The 25,744-nt window shown below is 36.3% G+C and overlaps 2 protein-coding genes across 3 annotated transcripts in view; one reads left to right on the forward strand and one right to left on the reverse strand.

Moving 5' to 3' along the window:
- The first annotated feature begins 8,133 nt into the window (after positions 1-8,133).
- LOC131049374 (mitochondrial phosphate carrier protein 2, mitochondrial) lies at positions 8,134-11,997 on the forward strand. The gene is made up of 6 exons (XM_057983420.2): positions 8,134-8,776; positions 9,096-9,457; positions 9,888-9,931; positions 10,932-11,146; positions 11,341-11,465; positions 11,804-11,997. The coding sequence occupies exons 1-6, from the start codon at positions 8,549-8,551 to the stop codon at positions 11,856-11,858; spliced, it is 1,029 nt and encodes a 342-aa protein (XP_057839403.2). The 5' UTR covers positions 8,134-8,548; the 3' UTR covers positions 11,859-11,997.
- A 9,536-nt stretch (positions 11,998-21,533) lies between these two features.
- The window catches only part of LOC131049324 (cyclin-T1-4), a 47,525-nt gene continuing 43,314 nt past the window's right edge, over positions 21,534-25,744 (reverse strand). For both annotated transcript variants that reach the window (XM_057983372.2, XM_057983371.2), the window contains exons 4-7: positions 24,443-24,577; positions 24,066-24,241; positions 23,800-23,951; positions 21,534-23,462 (exon numbers count right to left, since the gene is read on the reverse strand). In XM_057983372.2, coding sequence (XP_057839355.1) covers positions 22,111-23,462; positions 23,800-23,951; positions 24,066-24,241; positions 24,443-24,577 — 1,815 coding nt within the window. In that variant the 3' untranslated portion in view covers positions 21,534-22,110. The remainder of the gene's footprint in view (positions 23,463-23,799; positions 23,952-24,065; positions 24,242-24,442; positions 24,578-25,744) is intronic.

The raw sequence follows: 25,744 nt of genomic DNA on the forward strand, positions 1-25,744 counted from the left end.
AGGCAACCTTGACATTCAAACCCTTACACTCTTACACTTTCCATTATCAATCTCCACATGTGATCCTACATGTTAGGAATTCCATTAATGCACAAAGTGACAACACAAATCTTTATTAGATCTCATCAAGCATTTACATTTAACGTAGCCTTTTAGAAGCTAAACCACATGTACTTGTAGCAAGAAATGTCATGAGGATGCCAACAACTACCATTGATATAGTATATAAGGTTTTTAACCCAAAGGAGTTCCTCTATACTTCCAAAGGACACTTGTAGGTCACATAGGACCCTTCTCCAAACCTTCCAAGTGATTTTTGCACAAGAGGACAACATGTTGGGCTTAGTATGAAGTGGAATGATGCTCAATAAGTACAAGAATCCATTTCTATATACTAGGCCTAGAATGAAGACCATTATGTAGTTTTTGATGCTCTTTTTAAGAATCTTAAGTTTGTAGAGATGGGATTGAGAGGCATCAAGAAAAAACTACAAACAAACACTAGCCACAAATTGCTATGAGCAATTATTGTTAGGCATCTAGAACTAAGGATGAAAACTAATGAATCTATGATATTGACAAATGAAACATGTATCTCATGTCAAAGAATAAAAACACTTCAACTAAAGGATCCATCTCACCCAGAGGTTTTGTTCGACCTTTACTGATGGTTGGTCTTCAACAACATCAAGTTTATTTGATTCACGGGTTGCCTTGTGAGTAAGCCATTGTATTTTTAGTTGTATTATGGTTGTATAGTAGATATTTAGATTACTAGGGTATACTACTGTATATTTTGTTGCAGTTATTTCCATAGTTGCATAATGTAAAAGTGTTTTAATCTTGTTTAATATGAAAGAGGGATTTTGTGATTTTATCTTATTTGTGAGCCTAGTTTGTAAGTGTAGTTATTTTTGTGAATGTAAATCGTGATTAAATATGATCTAACTAGTTCATGCATAACATATTTCAAGTTGTCATTTCTTTTTATTTGGAACCTAACCCAAAATATTAGGGTTTTCTAGAATTGAGTAGGGTTTTTTATTTAAGATAAAATAGTGAACTCTAAAGCATTAAATGAGTCATTAATGATATTGTTCACATTAATATAGTTTAGAGTTTATAAGGCTTTTATTTCAATTATTTAAGTGAGAAATGTAAACAATAAAAATATTTTCATAAATACTTGTTTGATACATTATGCTTGGGCTTGTTCCAAGTCTTTGGCATCTCTACCTTGTGTTATAGAATCTATATTGGACGCTTGTTTTCACCTTTCAATGCATACAATACACTACATAATGCATGTACATAAATTGTGGTGTTTGCACAAATAACACACCCATGTAATGACTATACCTTGGCCTATGGCACCCTTATAGTTCTTTTTATTTCACAACCTTAACATTGTTTCTTTGCAAGCTTTTGGCCCTTTGAGGCTTACTAGCATTCTCCTTTTGGGTTTTTAGGTTATTCTTTTAGTGTAATAGTCATTTTGTCTTTCCTTTTGTTAGTTTTTTTGTGGTTTCATATCATGATCATTTGACCCTTTTTTTCTCTCTACTAACTCTAGTTTTTTGTGTGTTATCCTTAAGATCCCTCCTAACCTTGGTTTTGCAAGATTTGGAGTATTTTTCTAGGGCTAACTTCTGTATTTGTTGGTTTGGAAAACCTTTTAGCATAGATATCATATTGTGTGGTGCCCCTAAATTTTGAGTGGTGCCCCTACATCATCTATGGCACTTGTGTCTTTCCAAGATATACAAGCCCTTTCATGTTCATCTTTGCATCATTTTTTACTTTGAGAACTTGATTGTTTCTCTTGTGCTTTGTGCTTGGAATTCTTACTAACCTCTGTTTAATTGATTTTTATAAGCTAAGCCTCATGTTTTGCAAGGTTTTGGATATTTTGATGCAAACAACATTTTCTATGGCCCTATAGTTTCCATGCCACTGTTGCATATCCCATGACACACGTGCCTTTTTTTAGTTTAATTTTTATGTTTTTGTCATCTATATCTCCTTACATGTTTAGAGTGATATTTGTGCCATGTGTCTTGACACTAGACAATTTTATCATTTTTATAACATTAACCTTGATCATTTTGACCAACTCCTTTTGATCTAATAAATTTAATTATCTTTAAACAAAAATATCACAAAATCAACTACATACAATATTTTTTATATAATATTTAATATTCACATAGTATTATTTGGGCGGACATCTATTCACCCTAAACTTTTGTTTCCAAAATTATAATAATTATAAACAAAATAAGAACTCAATAAGAAGGTTTGGGGCCTACTCTACTGGTGATATCTTCCTGTGATGGAGGACATGTTGCACCAGCTTCACCGTGTTAGTTTGGTTAGCTAGGACAACTACTTCTCCATATGTAATAATTAGTAAATAATTGTTTGCTAAACAAATTTTGTTAGATAGGGACAATTATTTGTTAATTATTTGATCTCTTTTAGAAACTTCTAGCAACCAATTTTGTTAGGGTTGTTTAGTTGTTATTAATCTCAGTCGTTGATTGAGAATTAATCTTGGTCGTTGGTTTTCCAACGAGAGTAGTATAAAAAGGGTCAAGGGTCATTTGGGGTGTATGAATTTTGTGGAGAAACTTGCAGTGTTAGCAAGGGCGCAGTGATAGCATTGGGATAGTAGCGGGGTGGAATCTCAGCAGGATAAATTGGGAGGTCATCGAAGCTCTGCCAGTAAGAGGCAAGCAGTATTTGTATCTCTTGATTTGTTGTAGTTAATATATATTCCTCATTTGTAGTACGGGTTTTCCCTTTAGGGTTTTTCAAGGGACAATTGTCCGGAAATATTGTGTCACTGTGTTGCATATTTCTTTCCACGTGTTTTTATTTGTGAAGTTGCAGCTGTGTTATTTTTTAGTATTTCGCAGTTAAATAATCTTTATGAGATAGGAGATTAATAATTAGTAATTGCAATAGAATTTTCACATGGTATAAGACCTAAGTAGAAAAAGTTTATCCTAGGCAAATGAAAGAAAATCGAGGGTTTATAAAACCTAGTTTGACCTCTTTAGAATTATTATTTCTTTTATCCCTTGAGATGGCCTCGGCAGGTTTAAGAGATCACGACAGATTAGATGGAGCCTCAATTTTTCATGTCTGGAAAGCCAAAAATTCTTTATTGCTAGAAGAGAATGGTATCAAGGAATATGTTACCACTGTTGTGATTGTACCTACAGATCCAATACTTCTTGCAACATATAAGAAGGAAGATGCCAAAGCGAGGAGGATAATCCTTGACGGTGTTAAGGATCATATAGTTCTGCATATAACAGATTTGGATACAGCGAAGGCAATGTGGGACGCCATCCTAAATCTGTACCAGAATGCGACCACTAACCGGAAGCTGATTCTCAGAGAAAAGTTGAGGAATACTCGGATGAACAAGGGAGAAGACGTGACAAGTTACCTCACCAAGATTAGACTTGTCAAGGATGAGTTAGCAGCTGTTGGAGATAAACCAGGTGATGATGAGCTAGTACGGATAGCCCTAAATGGGTTTTCTAAGCAGTGGGATGTCTTTGTTCAAGTTATTAATGGACGAGACACCTTACCAAGTTGGGATTGACTTTGGAGTGATTTCACTCAGGAGAAGCTTAGACTAAGCCTTGTTAGTGGATCAAGCAGTAAGAGTCAAAAAGGTGAGATGGACCAAGAAAACGTTGCCCTAGTAGGAAAAGGGAAAACAAAGAAGGGGTCTAGCAAGGGATCAAATCCACAAAGTGAGAAGAAGAAGAAGGCCTTGTCTAAAATCAAGTGCTATGGATGTACAAATTTGGCCACTATGTCAATGATTGCCCACAAAGGAAGAAGAATGAGAAGAAAAGGAAGAAGCAGATGGCGGCTTCAACAAGTGCAAATGAGCTCTCTAGTAGAATGGAGGATGAGTTTGCACTCATAGCTTGTATGATTAGCTCAACCTCATAGAGTGTCTGGTATATATATAGTGGGGCATCATTTCATATGATAGGAGTTAGAGAGTATTTCTCCAATTACAAGGAGGAGAACACCAGAATCCGAATCTCTATGGGAAACTTGTCCAAACTCAACCCAATTGAGAAAGGGACTATTCAGTTTTAGAGGGAGAATGGAAAGCTAATTTCCCTTCATGATGTGTTGCATGTGTCAGGCTTAGGCATGACTCTGATTTCCATATTTGTCCTTCAGGATAAAGGCTACAATGTACTCTTTAGAGGGGCTCATGTGTTGATCAAGCAGAAGGATTGGAAATCACCCATAACTATTGGAGTTAGGAGTGGTCGACTTTATAGGTTGTAGTTTGATACTCCTAAGGCACTCATGAGCAACAATAATCCTATAGATCTTGGAGAGCTATGGCATAGGAGGATGGGCCATATACATCATGGAGCACTTAAATTGCTTCATGAGACTGTGACAGGTGTTCTAGAGGTGAGCACAGAGCACGATGATGTATGTAAGGGATGTGTGTTGGGGAAGTTTGCAAAAGCATCTTTTCCAAGGAGTGACACTCAATCTGAGGGTGTTCTTGATCTAGTACATTCAAATATATGTGGGCCAATGTCGATGAAGTCTGTCAAAGGATACGAGTACTATGTTACTTTTATTGATGACTTTTCTAGGAAGACTTGGATATACTTCTTGAAGACCAAGGATGAGGTTTTCAGTCGCTTCCAAGAGTTCAAGACTCTTGTGGAGAATTCAACAGGAAGGAAGATAAAGGTTCTTCAGTCAGACAATGGAGGCGAGTACAAAGGGAATGAATTCCAAGAGTTTTGTACGAAGGAAGAAATCAAGAGAGAGTTGAGTGTTCCTTACAACCCACAACAAAATGGGGTTGCTAAGAGGAAGAATCGGTCCATATCGGAGGCAGCAAGGGCTATGCTACATGATTGGGACCTGCCCCACTACTTATGGGCAGAAGTATGTAGTACGACAATATACATACAAAACAGGGTTCCACATAAGGCACTAGGGAAGATGACACCAGAGGAAGCTTTTACAGGAAAGAAGCCAGATGTCAGTCACTTTAGGATATTTGGGAGTTTGGCATATTGTCATATTCCAAGGGATACACGTACCAAGTTAGATCAGACTGCAGAGAGGGGGTACTTTGTGGGGTACAGTGAAACCTCAAAGGCATATCAGATATTTATTCCAGGGACCAGGAGGATTATAGTCATGCGTGATGTCAAGTTCATGGAGGACAAGGCATTTAGGAGGTCCAGAGATTTGCCAACAAAGCATCAGAGTGACCAGCTAATAGAAGCTCCAAGGATAGCTCAACCGAGTCAAGGACAACAAAGCTCGAGTACGGTCACTAGTACCAGTATAGGCTCAGGTGGTGAGAGTTCACAAAGTATGGAGCAACATGTGCAGGAAGAGATGCATCAAGAAGACATGGAGGTTGACATTTCATCCTCTACAGTTGGGAGTAGGAACCGTGAGGTTCAGCAAACACAAAAGAATACTCAGGAGTTAGTGGGTACTCCTAGGAGGAGTAGTAGACAACGGAGACAACCAGCCAGATATGATGACTATGTTGCATTAGTTAGTCAGTTGGTAGATAGAGAACCTTCTAGCTATCAAGAGGCTGCACAATATCAGGTGTGGCAAGATGCAATGGTTGAGAAATATACCTCAATAATGCATAATGATGTATGGGAGGTAGTTCCTAGACCAACAGATAGGGTTGTGGTTGGATCGCGTTGGATCTACAAGATCAAGCATGGTGCAGATGGTAGCATCGAGAAATACAAGGCAAGGTTTGTGGCAAAGGGGTTCTTTTAGAAGGAGGGAATCGACTATGAGGAGACATTTTCTCTAGTGGCCGGGTATACTTCTATATGAGCTATAATCTCAGTTTCAGCATAGATGGGATGGCAGATCCATCAAATGGATGTCAAGACAACATTCCTAAATGGCGAGTTGAAAGAGGAGGTATACATAGAACAACCAGAAGGCTTTGTAGCACATAGCACAAAGAACCACATGTGTAGATTAAAGAGAGTTTTGTACAGACTCAAGCAGGTTCCTAGAGTGTGGTATGAGCGCATTGATAGTTATTTGCAGGAAATGGGCTTTGTGAAGAGTGAGGCAGATGCTAATCTCTACTACTTGGTGGTTGGGGGTGAGATTCTCATTCTTGTTCTATATGTGGATGACTTGTTTCTAACAAGTTCGCTGGGGCTCATAGAAGAGTGCAAGAGGGACCTTGTAGCAGAGTTTGAGATGAAGGATTTGAGACTTATGCACTACTTTCTAGGCATGGAGGTATGGCAAACAGATGGAGAGATTTTCCTTGGACAAGGGAAATATTGCATAGAAATCTTGAAAAGGTTCAAGATGGAGGATTGCAAAGCCATGTCTACACCTATGATCACGAATTGGAGGAAGGTAGACACATCTAGGGAGAAGGATGTAGATCCCACCTTATACAGGCAGTTGATTGGTTCTCTCATGTATTTGGTCAACACCAAGCCAAATATAGCATTTGTAGTAAACTCTCTTAGTCAGTTCATGGTTGAGCCAAAGGGAGTACATTGGACAGCGGCAAAGCATGTGTTGCGTTATTTGCGAGGTACAATCGAGTATGGGATTAGGTATGCTCAAGGTGAAGGAATCAGGTTGATGGGCTATACTGACGCAAATTGGGCAAGTAGTACAACAGACAAGAGAAGCACTTCAGGGTGTTGTTTCAGTCTGGGATCAGGAGTTGTCTCTTGGTTCAGCAGGAAGCAGAAGTCTGTGGCTCTGAGTTTTGCAGAGTCAAAATACATAGCAGCTAGCATGGCGACATGTGAAGCTATATGGCTTCAGAAGTTGCTAGTAGCCTTGTTTGGTCAGAAGGTGGAGACTACAATGATACACTGCGACAATTAGAGTTGCATCAAGTTGACTGAGAATCCGGTGTTTCATGATAGGTTGAAACATATAGACATCAGGTATCACTTCATCAGAGATTGTGTACAACAGGGGATTGTTCAGCTACAGTTTATACCTACAGATCAGCAGGTAGCAGACATTTTGACAAAGGCATTGGGGAAGGCGAAATTCATCTTCTTCAGAGAGAAGTTGGGTTTCATGCATAACAACTTCCTCGCTAAGAGGGAGTGTTAGTTTGGTTAGCTAGGACAACTGGTTATCCATATGTAATAATAGTTTGGTTAGCTAGGACAACTGGTTCTCCATATCTAATAATTAGTAAATAATTGTTTGCTAAACAAATTTTGTTAGATAGGGACAATTATTTGTTAATTATTTGATCTCTTTTAGAAACTTCTAGCAACCAATTTTGTTAGGGTTGTTTAGTTGTTATTAATCTCAGCCGTTGATTGAGAATTAATCTTGGCTGTTGGTTTTCCAACGAGAGTAGTATAAAAAGGGTCAAGGGTCATTTGAAGTATATGAAGTTTGTGGAGAAACTTGCAGTGTTAGCAAGGGCGCAGTGATAGCGTTGGGATAGTAGCAGGGTGGAATCTCAGCAAGAGAAATTGGGAGGTTGTCGAAGCTCTGCCAGTAAGAGGCAAGCAGTATTTGTATCTCTTGATTTGTTGTAGTTAATATATATTCCTCATCTGCAGTACTGGTTTTCCCTTCGGGGTTTTTCTAGGGACAATTGTCCAAAATATTGTGTCACTGTGTTGCATATTTCTTTCCACGTGTTTTTATTTGTGAAGTTGCAACAGTGTTATTTTTCAGTATTTCGCAGTTAAATAAACTTTATGAGATAGAAGATTAATAATCAGTAACTGCAATAGAATTTTTACACATTGGTCACATTTTATAAAGACCAGCCGATTTCTACAGTCTAAACAAAGACTCGATAGAAAGTCAAATAAAATATGTGCTTATTTTTGTTTTACTTCTCAACCCATTTTTTCATTTGAGTGCTTCGCAAGTCAGTCTTTTCCACACGTTTTTTCAGAACCTTCTTTCAGACTTTACTAGACTCAAATTCAGTTAAATATTTTAAATAAACGTTTGACTGGTTAACATTGCTAAATCTAGTTTTTGACTAAACGTGCAACCTTTAGGTTCATCCATGACGAAACTAAAAAGATACGGCAATGAGTATGAGCTCATGGATCACGTCTTCCAAAAAATTTGGCAATTAAATTTTCCTGTCATTTACTGAAGGGACTCAAATTCTCAGACGTGTAACGTGCAGATTCATTTCAGGGAGTTTGGTGTGCATTCCAGAAAGCTTGGCCTGGTCCTTTTTGACTAGTATCTAAGTCAAAAAGCATACTAACATCAGCCATTGGAGTGATCTACCCGGAAGATGCCAGTCAGAGCATTACCTGATCAAATGAAATACTGCAACAGAGCTCCAAAATTGAATGAGAGCTGAGCCTATATATGTACAAATTCCCCTGCACTTCTTGTTATGTAATTGGTTTCCAAGCCATCCTTGGTATATCTTTGGGTTGAGAGGGATTTGTGAAAACAAAAAAGATTCAATCTTTCAGAACTGATCTTCTACAAAAAGATTGAATCTTTCAGAACTGATCTTCTACAGATGGCCATGATGAAGAAGCATCAGTGTGAAACTATTGTTCCAAGTCATCTGTATTATTCATCTGGTAAAGTTGAGAATCCTTTTATGGTAGCATCACCTAGTGAGCCCAATAAGATTGCCATGTTCAGTCCAGCATATTATGGTGCATCTGCCATTGGAGGAATTCTCAGTTGTGGGCCTACTCATACCGCCGTTACCCCTCTAGATGTTATCAAATGTAGCATGCAGGTAAAGTTAGACTTTTATTCCTTTGAGATTTCTGCATGTTAATCATATTTCTAGAATCTAGATATACAAATTCCGTGAAAAAAAAAATTTATTTCCAATGTTTCAGGTCTGCCTTCTATATGACTTCTACAGATATTTCATTGATCCAGATATCCCTGAAGAGAGTTGTAGAAGGTAGACCCCAAATTTTGGGAAGAAAAGAGAACTAACATACTACCACTATCCTATTATAGTGTTATTTGTCCTTGAATGACTGTGGGTTTGATTTGATAAATTAATTTAATTGTTATAACATATGTGTGTACATTGTTTTCCCCAGATTGATCCTGTAAAATACAAAAATATCTCTAGTAGTTTTCGGGTAATGATGAGAGAGCAAGGATTGAAGGGGTTTTCCAGGGGATGGGCTCCAACTTTTTTGGGGTACAGTGCACAAGGGGGCTTCAAATATGGATTCTATGAGTTCTTTAAGAAATATTATTCAGATATTGCGGGTGCAGAGTATGCTGCAAAGTACAAGACATTGATCTACCTGGCAGGCTCAGCTTCTGCAGAGGTCATTGCTGATGTTGCTCTCTGCCCTTTTGAGGCAGTAAAAGTGAGGGTGCAGACAAAACCAGGCTTTGCCAGAGGCTTATCTGATGGCCTACCCAAATTAGTCAGATCAGAGGGACTGCTTGGGTAAGTTAAACCACCCTACAAATCACCAATTAAAGTTGTTCTTGTTTAGCTTGTCTTGTCAACTTTATCTCTTAATTAAAGATTTTGAGAATTTTCAGAGATGAATTTGTATGCATACATCTGTCTTATGAAGTTTTGATTCGAACTTGAAGACCCCTCTTCAAGAGGTGGTGTTTGTGAGTCATTTGGGAACAGTCTTGCATTGAGGCACTCTGAACTCTTCTTAATTGCAAGCTTTTTGCCTTCCCATGTAGCAATATCCCTTGTGGATTTCATTCAAGTTAATGCCTCCTCGTTCTTTTCATTTTCCTTCAAATTCTTTGAAGTTTATAGCATGTTACCAACAGAAACAAATATGCTGCATATGCTGGAAGTTTTAATAAAATTCCACCATCAGTCTAATCTCATCACTTTCTTCTATGAATGGCAGTTTGTACAAGGGCATTGGACCACTATGGGCTCGTCAAATACCTTGTAAGTTTTTTGTTTCCTTAAGTGCCCTTTATAACTTAGTGTGATACATGTTACTTATAGTCAACATTCTCTTGTAAGCTCTGTTCTTTTGCTTCAAGAGGTGTTCTACAGTGTAGTTGGGGCGAACTTCTTTGTAGTCCAATATTGATTGTTGCTTGCCAGACCCTCTGAGTCAAACATATGAATAAGTCATGATAATGCATCTGGGTTAAACATAAGCGAGTTAGTCCTCCTTTGCACTCACAATTCTTAAATTAGTCACAACAATTAAGTAAATCCATAGGATAAGAAGATGTCAGACCTGGATTTAGATGATATTTTACTGGTTTTATTTCCTTGTCCAAATCTCCTCTTTAGGTTAATTAGGTTAAGTAAATCCATAGGATAAGAAGATATCAGACCTGGATCGGACTAACTGATGATGAAGAATTACAATTGTTTCATTATATAAAGGTTTTAGATACATCCAAAGACTTTTAGAAACTTATCTTGAAAAACTTGCATTATTAGAAATAGGAAAAAAACAAAAATTAAAAAATTAAAAACAAAAAACTGTTTAAATAGAAGAAATCGTTATACATTCCAACAAATGACATGACATTGTTTAATAAACTTATATAATATCCCTGTAAAAACATTTACTATGAAGTTCATTGTCTCACATTTTGGTAAAGGGAAAACATCATTTACTTTTACAAACTGCATGAATTCTACAATTTAGATCTCTAAGATTCTAATGAAATGGCATGTTCAAGATACTGGTATAAGTTATGCCTAATTCACTTTCACTGTGGAAGCCTGCAATATTAGAGGGCATTCTCTTATCCATAGCATTAATCAAACTGATTTAGTTTTACACAGTTCATGACTCTTTGTATTGTAGATTATCTTTAATTGCTTGCATAAATACTACACAAACTGGTGTATTAGTACAACTTAGATCACAAGCTTTATAAGAAGAATCTAATTGTTTTTCTCTATATTTGGATTGCCATTACAGACACAATGATGAAGTTTGCATCATTTGAAAATACAGTAGAGCTGTTGTACAAGCATGTTGTCCCTAAACCAAAGGAGCAATGTAGTGCCCCACTTCAAGTGGGTGTAAGTTTTACAGCAGGATATATTGCTGGAATATTGTGTGCTGTCATTTCCCATCCTGCAGATAACCTTGTTTCATTTCTTAACAATTCTCAGGGTGCTACTGTGGCACAGGTAGGAGAATTTATAACCTTTCTTTAAATTTGATTTTTTTTTTATTGGTAAATTTGATTATTAATCTCTTTTAAGTGTTTAATTCTTTTAGCTGCTTAAATATGTTTATGTTATGTTTGGGCTTGGCCTTATGATTTGCTATCATTTGGATTTGGTTCTAAATTTGGGATGTGTCTTTTTACCATCCTCTTTAGGCTGTGCAAAAAATGGGGCTAGTAGGTCTTTGCACTCGAGGTCTTCCTTTGAGAATTCTTATGGTTGGATCACTTACTGGAGTACAATGGGGAATATATGATTCCTTCAAAGTGTTTGTTGGCCTGTAAGTTCAATTCTACACACAATTTGTTTATTCATTCTTTATTATAAATAATTATAAAATATCTCTTAGACTGAATTTTTTTTCTCTTTTTATCTGTAAAATGTGAAAATATTGTAAAATAATATACTTTTTAAACAGTCAATTTTAATGTTTTAATGTTGAATGTGGTTGTGATTGATTAATTTATGCTTGTTATTAGATTATGATTAGTCCAAATTGATAGATGCATATGAAGATTTAATTTATTAAAAAATTAAATAAACTCTTATGTAAATTAAAATTTATAGCTGTACTTTTTAAGAATGAAATATAATGGTTTTTCTCATTTTATTTTGCAGACCAACCACAGGCGGTAGTACAAACCAAACCAGCACAGAGGAATATAAAGAGTGAAAGCATTATGATAGGGAATTCATTTATTTTCTTAAACTATTTTAAACTACAATTGTAACCTTTTATTTATTATTTTTTCCTTCATATCTAATTTGAAGGATTTATCATTCTTAATCTATTATGAGTTGTAATTGATATTTCTCTGTAATAGGTTTTGGGTGAGGATTATTCTCTTTATTGGTTAAAAAAATTCAACAAAATTTGATAAAGTTATATTAATTTTAATTTTAAATATAATAAAATTAAATTTTTCAACAATGATAATTTATTAATTTTATAAAAAATTAATTATAATATTATAAATTATTATGATGTAATGTATATTAAATAATAAGCTTTTAGATTAGTTTAAAACATAATTAAAAAATATATAAATTTAAAATTTGGGTCATTTTTTAATTTACATAATACATTTTGTATCATAATCTTATGGTTTCTATTCAAGTTATATATTATCTCACATGATAAAGGGAACTAGAACATCTAATATTATTTAAGACAAGTGAACTTCTATTTTTTTTCAATTTCTCCTAAATGTGTTATCTACAATTGATATAAAATACTCTTGAATAAAATAATATTATAGCAAGGACTAAAATATTTAGATAAGAAACAAATGTGTCATTACATAAACAATCATTTCAATTTACCATCAAATCCTTTATGGCACCACAAAGCTTTATCATTAACACCAAAACATAGAACCTTTAAAAAACCCCTCTTTCATAAGGACTCCGAAGAAGACAATAATTCAACCCCATAACATCATGAAAGCCAACAAGAAAACAATCTTGATAATATTTGTAGAATTTGTAGGCAACACATGGTGAGAGACACTTGTTCTTTAAATTCCATAAATATTTATAGCACAAATAAATAGGGTAGATAGTAGAAATAGTGTATCGTGAATCTTCAATTCTATTTATATTTTCAAGCCTCATTCTAAATGCCAACTTAATCTCCTCCATTTGTCATTATCTCAAGTATTAGAATTCAGCTAACATACATCTCAGATATAGGGGAGGGGAGAGAGCCTAATATTTACAGCCAATAATCACTTTAAAAAAAAGTTACAGTTATATAACTTTTTGAAAATGTAATTACATAAATAATTTTAAAGCAAGTCACATTCAAAAATAATATATAAACACAAAAAGTATATAATAAACTCTTTTTTTTTTAAATTAAAAGGGATAAAAAATTATTCAAGAACAAGAAAGATACAGGCCACACCTCAAGGAGCTTAAAGAGCCCGGTCACTGTCCACTAAATGATCCAACATAGAAACCATATTAGGAGGCAATTGCCCCTTATCCACAATACTCCAAGCATACATAGGATCAAAAGCCCATTTGGCCAAGCAATTAGCAACCCCATTCCACTCTCTAGGAATGTGCCTAAAAACAACAAAATCGAAAGATCCACACAGTCGAAGAATCTGTCTAATAACCATCTGTAAGTACCAGCCAACACCTTCAAATTGTTGTCTAGTAAGCAAAGTCACTACGACCTGAGAATCAAACTCCCAAATGATCCTACTCCAACCGAGAACACAGCTATGCTCAACAACGTACAAGATGGCCAAAGCCTCCATAAGAATGTTCGTTTGAAGGCCTTTATAAACAGAAAAAATAAACTGAATGTCTCCAAAACTATCATGACCAACCCCACCAATACTAGCATGACTTGGATTCCCCCAAGATGAGCCATCAGTGTTAATTTTGAAAAGTCCCTATGGAGGAGGGGTCCAATGACCCTCCCTACTGATTCTCTGCAGAGGGTGTCTGCATCTATTCCTCATGACCTGACTAGAAATTGGCAGAGCACCTCCTTGAAGAGGAAAGGTGAGGCGAGTACAGATAGTAACATCCCCAGGACCCACACCTCCAGAAAGGTCACACTTCGCTAAGACTGTCTCTCGAAGAGAATGAACAATTTTCCACCACAAATGTTGAAAGACCATCCGACTATCTTGAAAAATCCTACGATTCCTCTCCAACCAAATATGTCAAATGATAAAAGACAGACCCACAGCCCAGGCCACCTGAAGGAAAGAGGTTGTCACAGGGGCTTTTCCCCAATGGGTCCAAAACTCAACCAAATAAGAAACATGCCAACAGGATTGCCCCCAAGCTATCCACCATAAGTGTTAGATCTCCCTAGCAAAGGAGCATTGAAAGAAAAGATGAGAGACTGATTCCACCTCAGAGCGGCACAAAACACACATCAAGGGACCCTGGAAGCCCCACTTACATAAATTGTCCCACGTAAGACACTGATTATGAGTAACCAACCACATAAATTTGCATTTTGGCTAAGAAAATTTACTCCAAACCTACTTCCACCAAGGAACCTCAAAATCTACAAACATTTGCTTAAGAAGTTCCAAGTAGCCTGAAGAGATAGAGTGTTTGCCTGATGAATCTCTGCCCCAAGCTAAGACATCCTTCCCATCCGAAGAGTTACACTCTCAAGAAGCAAGAATCTGAGCCAACTCATTCTGATGCTCCTCTTAACCACCCGACGGTCATTCACAAGGGTCCCTCCATCTTTACCCCTCAGTTAGGCCTATATTTTGAACACAATTATAATGCATAACCTTATTCCAACGAGCTGCTATAAACATGTCACATAGGGGTTGCAAATGCAGATACATAGAAAGTAGAGAAGGATTACCATCCCAAGAGTCTGACCAAAAAAGAGCTTCAAAGCGTCGGTTAGGGTAAAAGCAGAATGTTGTGTCACACTTTTATAAAGGAAGTGGCCAATACAACTAAAACTATTTAACTTCGATCGCATAAAAGTGACATTTCTAAATTGAATTTCAAAATGATGTAAACTGATTAAATATAGAAATATTAATGAAATTTATGTATGTTATTTTACAATTTTTTTAAAAATGACATTTGTTTTATATATTCAAAGACAGATTTTTTATTGCTAAAAAATGTTGAAAATCAAGGGTTCTAGTCGATGCCACCAAACAAAATGAAAATGAACTACTCTTTTTTTTTATTTTTATTTTCCAAATAGAGGACATATATATGCAATGTTATAAAAAAAAAATTGATGTATATTTTTCTCGTAATAATATTTTAAAGTCCAACATAGCTAAATTTGGTAGTTTTCATTTAATTTTAATATCTTTACCCCACATTTAGGACATAATTTATGATTATCAAAAAAAAAATTATACCCTTTTAGAAAAGATTTAATATATATTTTTTAATTTCTAAACTTCTTTTTGAATTTTAAAAACCTACTCGCAATGTTTAATTAATAAAAAATATTAAAATTAATCAAAATACAAAAATTATATGTCTAGATTCATGACTTCGAGCTCTACAAAAGAGTATTTTTTTATTTTTGTAAAAAATATTCTTCCTGAAGAAAAATTGAGCAGAAGTGAAAAGTTTCATAAATACCGACAGAATAGGTGATTTGGCTGCCACATCACATGCCACATAGGTGAGTTCGGTCGAACTATTTTGAATTTTTTTAAAAATTCTAAGCTCAAACACTCACAAGAAAGGGATAATATAGCCAATAGTGTGACTGAACTAAGTTTGGCCAAACTCTTGGTGCCATTTAGACACCATGTCAGTAACACGAGCTGCTACATGGCTGGGTGGTAGTCCAGTTGGACTACCCCCAGTTAGCCCCAAGTGCGACACAACTTCATGTTTTTGCCCGTTACATATCCAAAAAAGACCCTTCTTAACTAATTGAGCCCCAATTGTCAGAGTGTGCCAAATCATAAAGCCTCTACCCTCCAAGGGATAGCGGCCAACATCCACCTGGTCAACACCAGGTAAATACTTATGCCTGAGAAGTTAGCCCAAAGCTGATTCTGACTTGTATGCCATCGCCAATATATTTAGCTGCAAGAGCTTGCCCATTCCAAATAGCAGATCTAAGACCCAGACCTCCTTCCATCTTTGGGCGGCAAACAACTTCCCATCGAACAAGGCTCCACTTAGAAGTCTACAAATTACCGCTCCAAAGAAACTAACGTGAGAGAGCATCAAATTCTTTAAGAAAATAAACAGGAGTTGCCTGGACAAAACTTCTATAAATAGGAAGAGATTGAAGAAGGATAACCCTAGCAGTAGTGGAAAGTCACCGATGAGTCCAATGATTAACTTTCCTACGCAGCTTATCAAGCAAATTCTACCAAAGAGGACTTGGTTGTCGGCCAACAACAATGGGAACACCCAGATAAAGAAAGGGAAGAGATCCAATTTGAAACCTCAAGTTGAAACCTCAAGATATCAACAATCCTTCTCTAAAACGATTCCTGGGTATTAAAAAAATAGATTGAAAACTTGTGATCATTGACTTTTTGACCTGAAGCAGCTAAATAGATATCTAGTGCCCGTCTAAAGGATTTCGCTTCATGAATAGGAGCAACTCCCATAAAAGCAGTGTCATCCACAAATTGGAAATGAGAGAGCTTAGGCAGCCCATGACCCCAAGTCCAGCCCTAAATCATGCCCTGTGAAACTCGAGACTTGATAAATCTGCCCAGGCCCTCAGCCATAATAATAAACAAATAAGGGAAAAGAGGATCCCCTTGGCAAAGACCTCTTGAAGATCCAAATAACGTTGAAGGCTCCCCATCGAGAATAACAAAGAAGGATGAGGAAGTAACACAGCTCATAGTCAAGCTGACCCACTCCGAACTAAAACCAAAGGCTATGAGAATTTTCTGCAAGAAGTTCCACTTAACTCTGCCATAAGCTTTGGCCATGTCAATTTTGATGAACATAGACTTCTCCTTGGAAACTACCATAGAGTGAATAGCTTCAGAAGCCACAACCACTCCAAGAATTTGTCTTCTTACCACAAAACGTCCTTGCTCATCAGAGATTAAACCGGGGAGTCGGAGCTTAAGCCTCTCAACAATCAATTTAGTAACAACTTTATAGACAACATTACACAAAGCAATAGGCCTGAAGAAGTCCAACCAATTAGCACCATCCTTTTTAGGAATAAGAACAAGGAAAGTAGAATTCATGGCCTTGAGCATTTGTTTGTTGTAATAAGATTCTTGGACCACCTCCAACAAATCCAAATTGACACTAACCCAAAATTCTTGAAAGAATTCAATAGGAAACCCATCTGGACCCAGGGCCTTACCCTTACGCATCCCAAAAACAACCTCCTCCAACTTAGACAAAGAAATTGGACGCATAAGAGACTCATTCATCTCATTAGTAACAAGAAAGGGAGTACAACCTAGGATAAGATTTTCCTGATCCATAGCAGGAGGTGAATCCTCAGTAAAGAGTGAAATATAGTACTGAGAGGCCTCACATGACATAGTTGGCAAAGAGGTCAATTGATCTCTTGCAGCATTAACCAAAAAGAAAATATAACTCTTGTTATGACGGGCATGCACCAACTTGTGGAAAAAAATTGTATTTCGATCTCCTTCACAAAGCCAATCATTATGGGCCTTCTGCTTCCAAAATATCTCCTCCCTAAGTTACCACTCTTCCAATTCCCGAACAACTTGTGACTCAGCTCTACCCAAGTCCTCTGAGAAGCCAAGATCTTGAATTTGATGAGTGGTAACATCAAGGCGAGCTTGAACATTCTTCTTCATGACATGAAGGTTACCAAAGAATAACATGTTCCACTTTTTAAGCTACCACTTGACAAATTGTAATTTCTTAACAAACTAATATATAGTGATACCATAAGCAAGGCTCCCATCTCTCCACCACTAGGCCATTTGGTCATGAAGGGAGGGGTCCCGCAGCCACATAAGCTAGAACTTAAAGGGAGGAATTTTATGAATCACCACAGAGGAAGTTAAAAGTTTGATAGGCCAATTATCAGAGCCCCTCCAATCAAGAATTTCAAAAGTAGTGCGTAGACTACCACCAACCCAATAACAAGAAACAAGAAACCTATCCAACCTCTCAGAAATTGCCTCCACACCACTCCTATTATTCCAAGTAAAGATTTCATTACATGGTTTAATATCAATTAAATTCAAGTGGTCCACATTCTCTCAAAAGAGCACAGAGGAAGGGCCCAGATCCTAGCTTCTAAGCAAACATCCATTCACCTTCTTGAGCTTGGAACCCTCCCCCACATAAAATGAATCTGATGATCTTGCATGCACATCTGAAGAACTATGAGGTGGCACAACACCCACAACCACCAAACTATTAGAAGACTGAAGCTTCTCCATTCCTTCAAAAAGGCCACAAAGATCCTCTCCCCCCACAACAAAACTGCACACCCTCTCACCAAAATGAGAAACATAGCACAAAGAGGCCTCCCCCTAGGAAACAATAAGAATCCTCTTCACCCAAAACCCGACACCTCACAGCATGAGCCCAAACCAGCAAAAAGAAACCAAAAGAGACAAGATCCCAACCCTAGCACAACCTCAAACAGCACAAACGCCCTTGATCCACTCTATCCACACCCTATGCAGCAGAACTCATGAGGCTAGGGAAGCCCTAACCCGCACAGAGAAACCAGACTGCCACCCATTCTCCTGTCATCATCGGTAACCTTCGTCTACAATTGTGCCAAGTATCAATAAACTTAATATACAAATTAGAGACCTTTTTTTTCTTGTTTAAAACCTTCTAAAATCAATACTTTAAAGATAGTATTCCACATAAAAGAAACCCTTGAAATAAGCATTGTAGTTTTAGCAAGTATTTTTAGTCCTATGATAAAAATAAAAATAAATTTAAAAAAATATTCACAAATATGATATACCCACCAACATATAGTGCCCTTCTAAGGGAGAGGGTCATATGGTGGTGAAGGTTATGTTCATGCCTCCCAAAATCTTTCTTAAATATTTTATTATTTTTGAATTTTGTACAGTTGCTTAATCGTCAAGTCCTCTACTTATGGGTTTTAAGTCCACATGGTCAATAGTAGAATAGTGTACTCTACTTATGAGTTTTAAGTCCACTTGGTCAATAGTAGAAGTAGTGTATGGTGAACTTTCATTTCTATTTATTTTTTCAAGTCTTATTTGAAGTGCCAACTTAATCTCCTCCATTTGTCATTGTCTCATGTACTATAATTTAGCTAGCATACATCTCAAATATAAGGGAGGGTAGAGAACCTAATATTTACAATCAATAATATCACTTTAAAAAAAAAAGATCTTTGAAAATTTAATTACATAAATAATTTTGAAGCAAATCACATTCAAAAGTAATATATAAACACAAAGTATATAATAAACTTGATTTAATATACAAATTAGAAACCACTTTTTTATGTTTAAAACCTTCGAAAATAAATACTTTAAAGATACAATTCCGCATAAAAGAAAAGCTTGAAATAAGCATTGTAATTTTAGCAAGTATTATTAGTCCTATGATAAAAATAAAAAATACATTTAAAAAAATATTCACAAATATGATGAACCCACCAATATAAAGTGCCCTACTAAGGGAAAGGGTCATATGGTGGTGGGGGCTATGTTCGCGCCTCCCAAAATTTGTCTTAAATATTTTTTATTTTTTTAATTTTGTGCAAATGCTTACTTGTCAAGTCCCCTACTTATGGGTTTTAAGTCCACATGGTCAAATATAACACCACATCACATGCCTTTTTTGTCAAGGTGTCCAAAATGGTCCAAAAAAGAATTAAGACTCATAGATGTGCACTAAATCATGTTTATCAGTGTGTTGATGTGGCATCACATGATTGATTGCTTTTTCAAATTTATTAAAATCTTTAAGGGATAAATATTGACTCGCACTTTTTGTACTCCACTAATAGACAACTATACCCAACTACTATACCAAATATAGAATCCCACACCACCATAGAGCATCTCCCTTACCTAATACTTTCTTAAAAGTGACCAGTGGCCAATCCTAACAAAATCAGATTCAAACAATATCCTTCCAAGTTGGAAACTTGACCCTTACACAAATCATAATTTAAACTAATATTCAAGATTTTGGAAAATAACTTAAACTAAGTTGTAAAATTTTGGAACATAACATTGCCAACTCTTCCATGACGTTGTAAATGGGTATAGTTAAATTTCCATTATAGCTTGCATAAAGATCTTTGCTCGATTTCTTTATTACAAAGATACTTCTAGCAGGTATTGTTTCATACCTTTTATAAACTACAAGTGCAATTGGTGATTGCTAATATCTCCTTTTATACTCCTTTCCAAGGTAACTATGAAATGGGCAAAATAAGATTTAACCCATTTATGTTTTTAGTTATTTCAAAATTAGGAAATTTGTTAGGAGAGAAAAAAACAAAATATTTATCACTAGCTTTAGACTTTTTATCTGTTCTTTCCATATTGTCTATCTAGCATTCCAGATGTAGATTTGAACGTATTTATTATTTATATGTAATTCAGAATATAATATGATTTTGAATTTCAATTAATTTGTAAATATGACCAAATACGCAACAGAAAGATGAATATACATTGCCATCCTTTTCCTTCATAGGAAAGCTCAATACATGCAACCATTTTGAATATGCAATTCTCAATAGTGTGTCTAAATGCAGCCAAATCATAAATGCACATCTAAGAAAGTGGAAACTGAAAAGCATTTTATTTTAGAGTGTTAGGGATAAGTTTGGTAGTATCTTAACTGCTAGCTCATGGTATGGTATAATTTATTCACCAAAGAGTATATTGTGAAGTTGGGGGTGCTCATCCTCAACTTACATAGAAAAAGAATTGAATTGCAGAGGTCGGTTTGATTGCGCAAGCTGTCCCATAAGTTATCCTTAGCCTCGTGGATCTTAAAATTTTATTCTTCTAATGCTATAGAAAATGAATTTTGAAGTTGATTGTGAGAGAGAACGGGAAAGGGGGAGAAGCCATTATGATTACGTTATCTCAAACGACCTTGATGAGTAATTAATACAACAATGACATTTTTCTCATAAAGCGGTGTTTTACTGTATTAAAAACTTTTATATTTGAAAAGTCTCTTGTTTAAAATCAAACAAAATGGTGTATAGTAATGTTTGGTTACCCCCGGTTTTGTGATCACCCCGCATTAGTTCAGTTACTAATGATTTTGCCTGTTAGGGTTTATTGGAAAGCCTTTGACTATGGAAGCATGTTACTTTTTCTTTCTTGGTGGTTGGTAAAATAGGGTATCTCATTACTCTGTGCTTGAAGGTGGCTGTGAAAAATGGGTAGTGGGTAGTAATGCTTAAAATTTCTCTTCTTTGATTGTGCTTATGTTGTGGATGATAGTTAGTACTTCTGTTGCTAGATTGGTGCCCCATATATAGAATCCCTATACTACATTTTTAAATAAACAGGTATTTTTAGTCTTCCTAGTTGGTGAAAAAATGAGAACGTTATAAGTTATAAAATTGCATAACCATAATGATTCAGGCATGGCCCATGTACATCTTCTATGGTTTATATAAACCCACCACAATTAATCCCGGATTATTATTTGTTCAAGGTTTAACATATCCCCTTGCGAAATGACCTTCAGTTTAGATGCCATGAATCTTATTGTCTATCCCATCGAATTCACTAACAAGTTGCACCGGGCATGGTCCATTGGAGTGCACAGCAAAAATCGGATGTGATATTTTTACCCAATTCAATTTCCAACATTTGTACATATTTAACATGATGCATGTCAAATATCAAAGCCCATAAGATTTTTACCATTTGAGCTCATCCCATTTGACAAATACCAGATCATTTTATTCATTAGCAAAACTTGCCTGTTCAAAATGAGCCGACAACTGGAATATGTTGAATGTTTCTCATGGTTGGATATTTTTCTTATCCATGTTATGACCTATGTCATGGATAGATGAGTATACATATAAAGTAACTGAAAATCTACAGGAAAAGCACGTCTTTCAATTCGCTCTAGATCCTTACCTTAAAAAAGTTGAATAGACAAATAAACAGTCCCTGAAAGAATTTGTAAGGAATGTCTGTACAGCTTTGTGAATGTGTCACAAATTTGCAAATTGAAAGAGAGCAGCCATATATCTAAGGGTAGACTCAATGAGTTTATCATGAAGCAAGGAAGAATCACTAGAATAAATAAATACAATTTTCAAGTATGGTACATACCCAAGTTACCACAGAACTATAGCAATCAACTGAGCCTTCCTCACATACTATTTCAGAATTTCCATGAAGACCTTAAAGCTCTGTAGTAAAGTATACCAGAACCTAATTGGGAAATTGGAAAATAAAGGGTGATCTTTTACCATCTTTTATTTTCCATGTCAAATGGCATCTCAATCAGTTTCCATGATCATATCTGATCTTTTTATGGTCTCGCTCTTGTTTATCTCTATCCTTATAAACATGACGATCCCGCTCACTATCTCCCCGGTACTGTTGTTGCTGTTGATGTGAAGAATGATGATGGTGATGATTTCCATGTCGATGTTTGTTCTCATGAGAAACATCCCTCTGTCCCTGTTGATCACGAGTTCCATTATCACGCCTCCTGACAGGACTCCCTCCTTTCTCAAGTTCATATGACCCTGGAGAGAGTTTGTTTGCCAATCTTGGCGAATGCATCTGCTCATAAATGTCTGGAAGCTCCCCTTCTTCTGTGCAATCATAGGGAATTCCTGGGATGTCCCTCTCCTGATCTCCTTCAGCAATATCCTCCTCACAAGACATTGATTTCTTCTCACGAAAGCTCTCTGTGTTTGATTTCTTTCTCTTTCGTCCATTTTCATTGTGCTCCCTCTGTTCCTTTGTAGGTTCTGAAGTTTCCTGCTCTGCTTTGTACAATAATTTCGCCCTCTCTTTTCTCTCCTTTGCTTTTTCCACTTTAGCAGCAGCTTCAATACCACTTTCCAGTTCTCTCTCAATGAGATCTTCCACATCTACTGGTTCAAACTTTCCTTTTATGGGGCGTGGATCCATTCCCTCTCCACGTGACTTCCGCCTTTTCTCCAAGGCTGCCTTGACTTTGTCTTTATTAACTTCACCTAAGCCAATCCAAGTTTTCTTGCCTTTACTATCCTCAAACTTCTGTCCACTGTCATTCCCTGTTCTATCATTCTCCTCTTCTTCCATAGTGATCCTTGAACCTGCTAGCTCCTTTATTGCATTTTCCATTAGACTGCTAGTTTCCTTCTCATCAAAATGTTTCGTTCTTTTCTGATTATGTTTGTTATTGTTATCATCACATTTACCTTGGCCTCCATCATTGGCAACTGGATCTGAATCCTGACGTGAATCATCAATCAACCAACCTTCTTTAAAACGGTCCTTTGTATCATTGGTCCTTGTGGTGCTTCCACCTATGCCATAAGTTTCTTCATAATCTGTGGATCCAAATGTATCATTTTGTTTCACATGAGAACTACCCGCATATTTTGCAGTATTTACACTGTTTCTAACATCTGCAGTCGGTACATGGCTTGCACCTATTGCAGGTGCAGTTAGAGATGGACCTGGAGAACCACATTTAGGAACCTGAGAATAGCCATTTTTGGAAGGAGCTGCTTCAGTGCATGACTGTGAATGCCCTAAATTCTGGTTGTTTATACCAGAGCTTCCACCTATCTCGCTTCCACGGGCAGGAGGAACAAGCTTGTTTTGCTCGTATAACTCGAGCATTTGGTTGCTGATTTCTGCAATCACATTAAAAACACAGTAACAATATAAAGTAAATTTCCATATGAACAGTCTTAATTTCCAGAATGAAACACACTATGCGAATCACTATGTAGTAACAAGCTTTAGATACATAGATCAGAAAAGCATGAGCACAGAAATAGCACATCAAATTTCAAATTTTGAAGGCAAACATGTGGCATAATATCATATTGGAAAAATACAATCTCACTAATGTAATCAAACTTTAATAGTTCTGTAATTGTAGAGACTGTTAAAGGAAAACTGAAAAGACAAACAGCATAAAACTAAAAAGCAATCCTGAAGGGCCCACATAAGATTGTTACTGCAAACCTTCCAACTGTAGTGGAGTCACATCAAACTCCTGCCACCAGACCACCTCCCCGTCAGAGGGCAGCTTGACCTTGAGGAACTTAGCCGCAAGGAAGATGGCCCCAGCAGCAATGTGGTGAGGTTTAAATTGCAGGCAGAGCGATGTGCGCAGCCTGCACACCCCTTCCACTGCTTCATTCCAATGAGCTCAAAAGAAGTGACTAAAGAGAATCCTTTCAAGGACCTCTCATAAAAAAAGAATCCCAAATACAGTCAAGAAAACATACCCATCATTTACAAAATTCCATGCCACTTGAGCAAGTGCATTCTGAGCAACCTTGAACTTTTTAATTGCTGCAACAAGCGGTTTATATGGATGGTGAACATTGAGATCAAATCCCAGAGTTGCCAACACAACTCTTTCCCCAAACAAAGTTAGTTCTTTCTGTTGTTCATAAACTTCCTGCACGTAAGGTAAAAACATTAAATTGAACAGCCTAAACTAACTATTTGTTGAAAAAGACACCAATTAAAAAAAGTCATATTTCAAAAATTAGAGAAAGCAAATTCGTTCTAAACAATGCATCCTAAACACCACTTGACATGAAAATCAGAACATGGGAACAGCTGAGAGCTAGTAACCCTGTGGGCCATGTCCACCCACCTTCTGCCTGATCTTTTGAACAGCTTCAGGATCCTTCTTATTACGAATTTCATATGAGATAATTATCACATCCTTCAAAGGACGGGGTGTTTCCTCTACCTTTCCAGCAAGAAACATGCAACCAGTTGCAATAGTCTGCAGTAACTCCAGGCGCACTCGTTAGCGTAATTTTTATTTGTAATGCATGTCCCAACTAGATTTACTTTCTAAAGGAATAACCTTCAGCAAAAAAGAATGCACTACATAATCAGAAAACCCAACAGATATAAAAGTACTTTGTTTTTTAAATCACTCATACCCTAGCCAAATGTATCAGTCGTACCCTTGCAAAATGTATAACCCTACTAATGCTTTCCAGACATACATTTCATAAACTTGATTTCTTTGTTTACCTTTTTAGAATAGTTATTTATTGTCCACACAAACCCTACAATCACCATCAATCTATTCCTTACAAATCAATCTTGCTAGGTATTACAAGATTAATTTGAGCTTGAAGGATAAATATGGAATTCCTAAAATTTCCAATGCCTGCTCTGGAAAATGATACATAATGATAAACCTATGCAAGCATAAATACTGTTGCATACAAGACGCCTTTACAATAGTCTTAGAAAGAGAAAAACCAAGATATCTAAGACCAAATTATTCATTTCCACTGCTGAGTATCACATCTAAATAATAGGTGCCAGGACAACTACAAGAAATACTGGCTGTGTCATTTTTCCTACTAGAAGTTTGAAGTCACAAAGTAATCCTAGCAATGTAACCAAGATATCTAAGACCAAATTATTCATTTCCACTGCTGAGTATCGCATCTAAATAATAGGTGCCAGGACAACTACAAGAAATACTGACTGTGTCATTTTTCCTACTAGAAGTTTGAAGTCACAAAGTAATCCTAGCAATGTAATCTGAAAAAAATAAAAATTTCCAATGAATAACGAATTTCACACCAGAAGAGGCAATTATAGCTTGCATGGAGCCCACACAGTGCATGCAAGCTATTAATTAATATCCATATTATACAAATAGTATCTAACCATCACAGCACATTTATAAGTGATCATGGCACCACTTTAACATAACTCTGTAGATGGCTGACTTGGCATTTAATGCTAGCCATGAATTGGCCTACATACAATAAGTTAGAATATACTTCTTCATAAGCATCTCATAATTTTTTTGGGGGGAGAGGTGAAAAATGATTCCCAAATAGATGACTAAAACTTCCCTCCCCATAATGTGTATTTTGAGAGTAAAATGATATGTCAACGATCTTCAGAGCATATAGAATTGAAC

This window comes from Cryptomeria japonica, chromosome 6 (assembly GCF_030272615.1).
Source record: "Cryptomeria japonica chromosome 6, Sugi_1.0, whole genome shotgun sequence".
Taxonomy (NCBI): domain Eukaryota; kingdom Viridiplantae; phylum Streptophyta; class Pinopsida; order Cupressales; family Cupressaceae; genus Cryptomeria; species Cryptomeria japonica.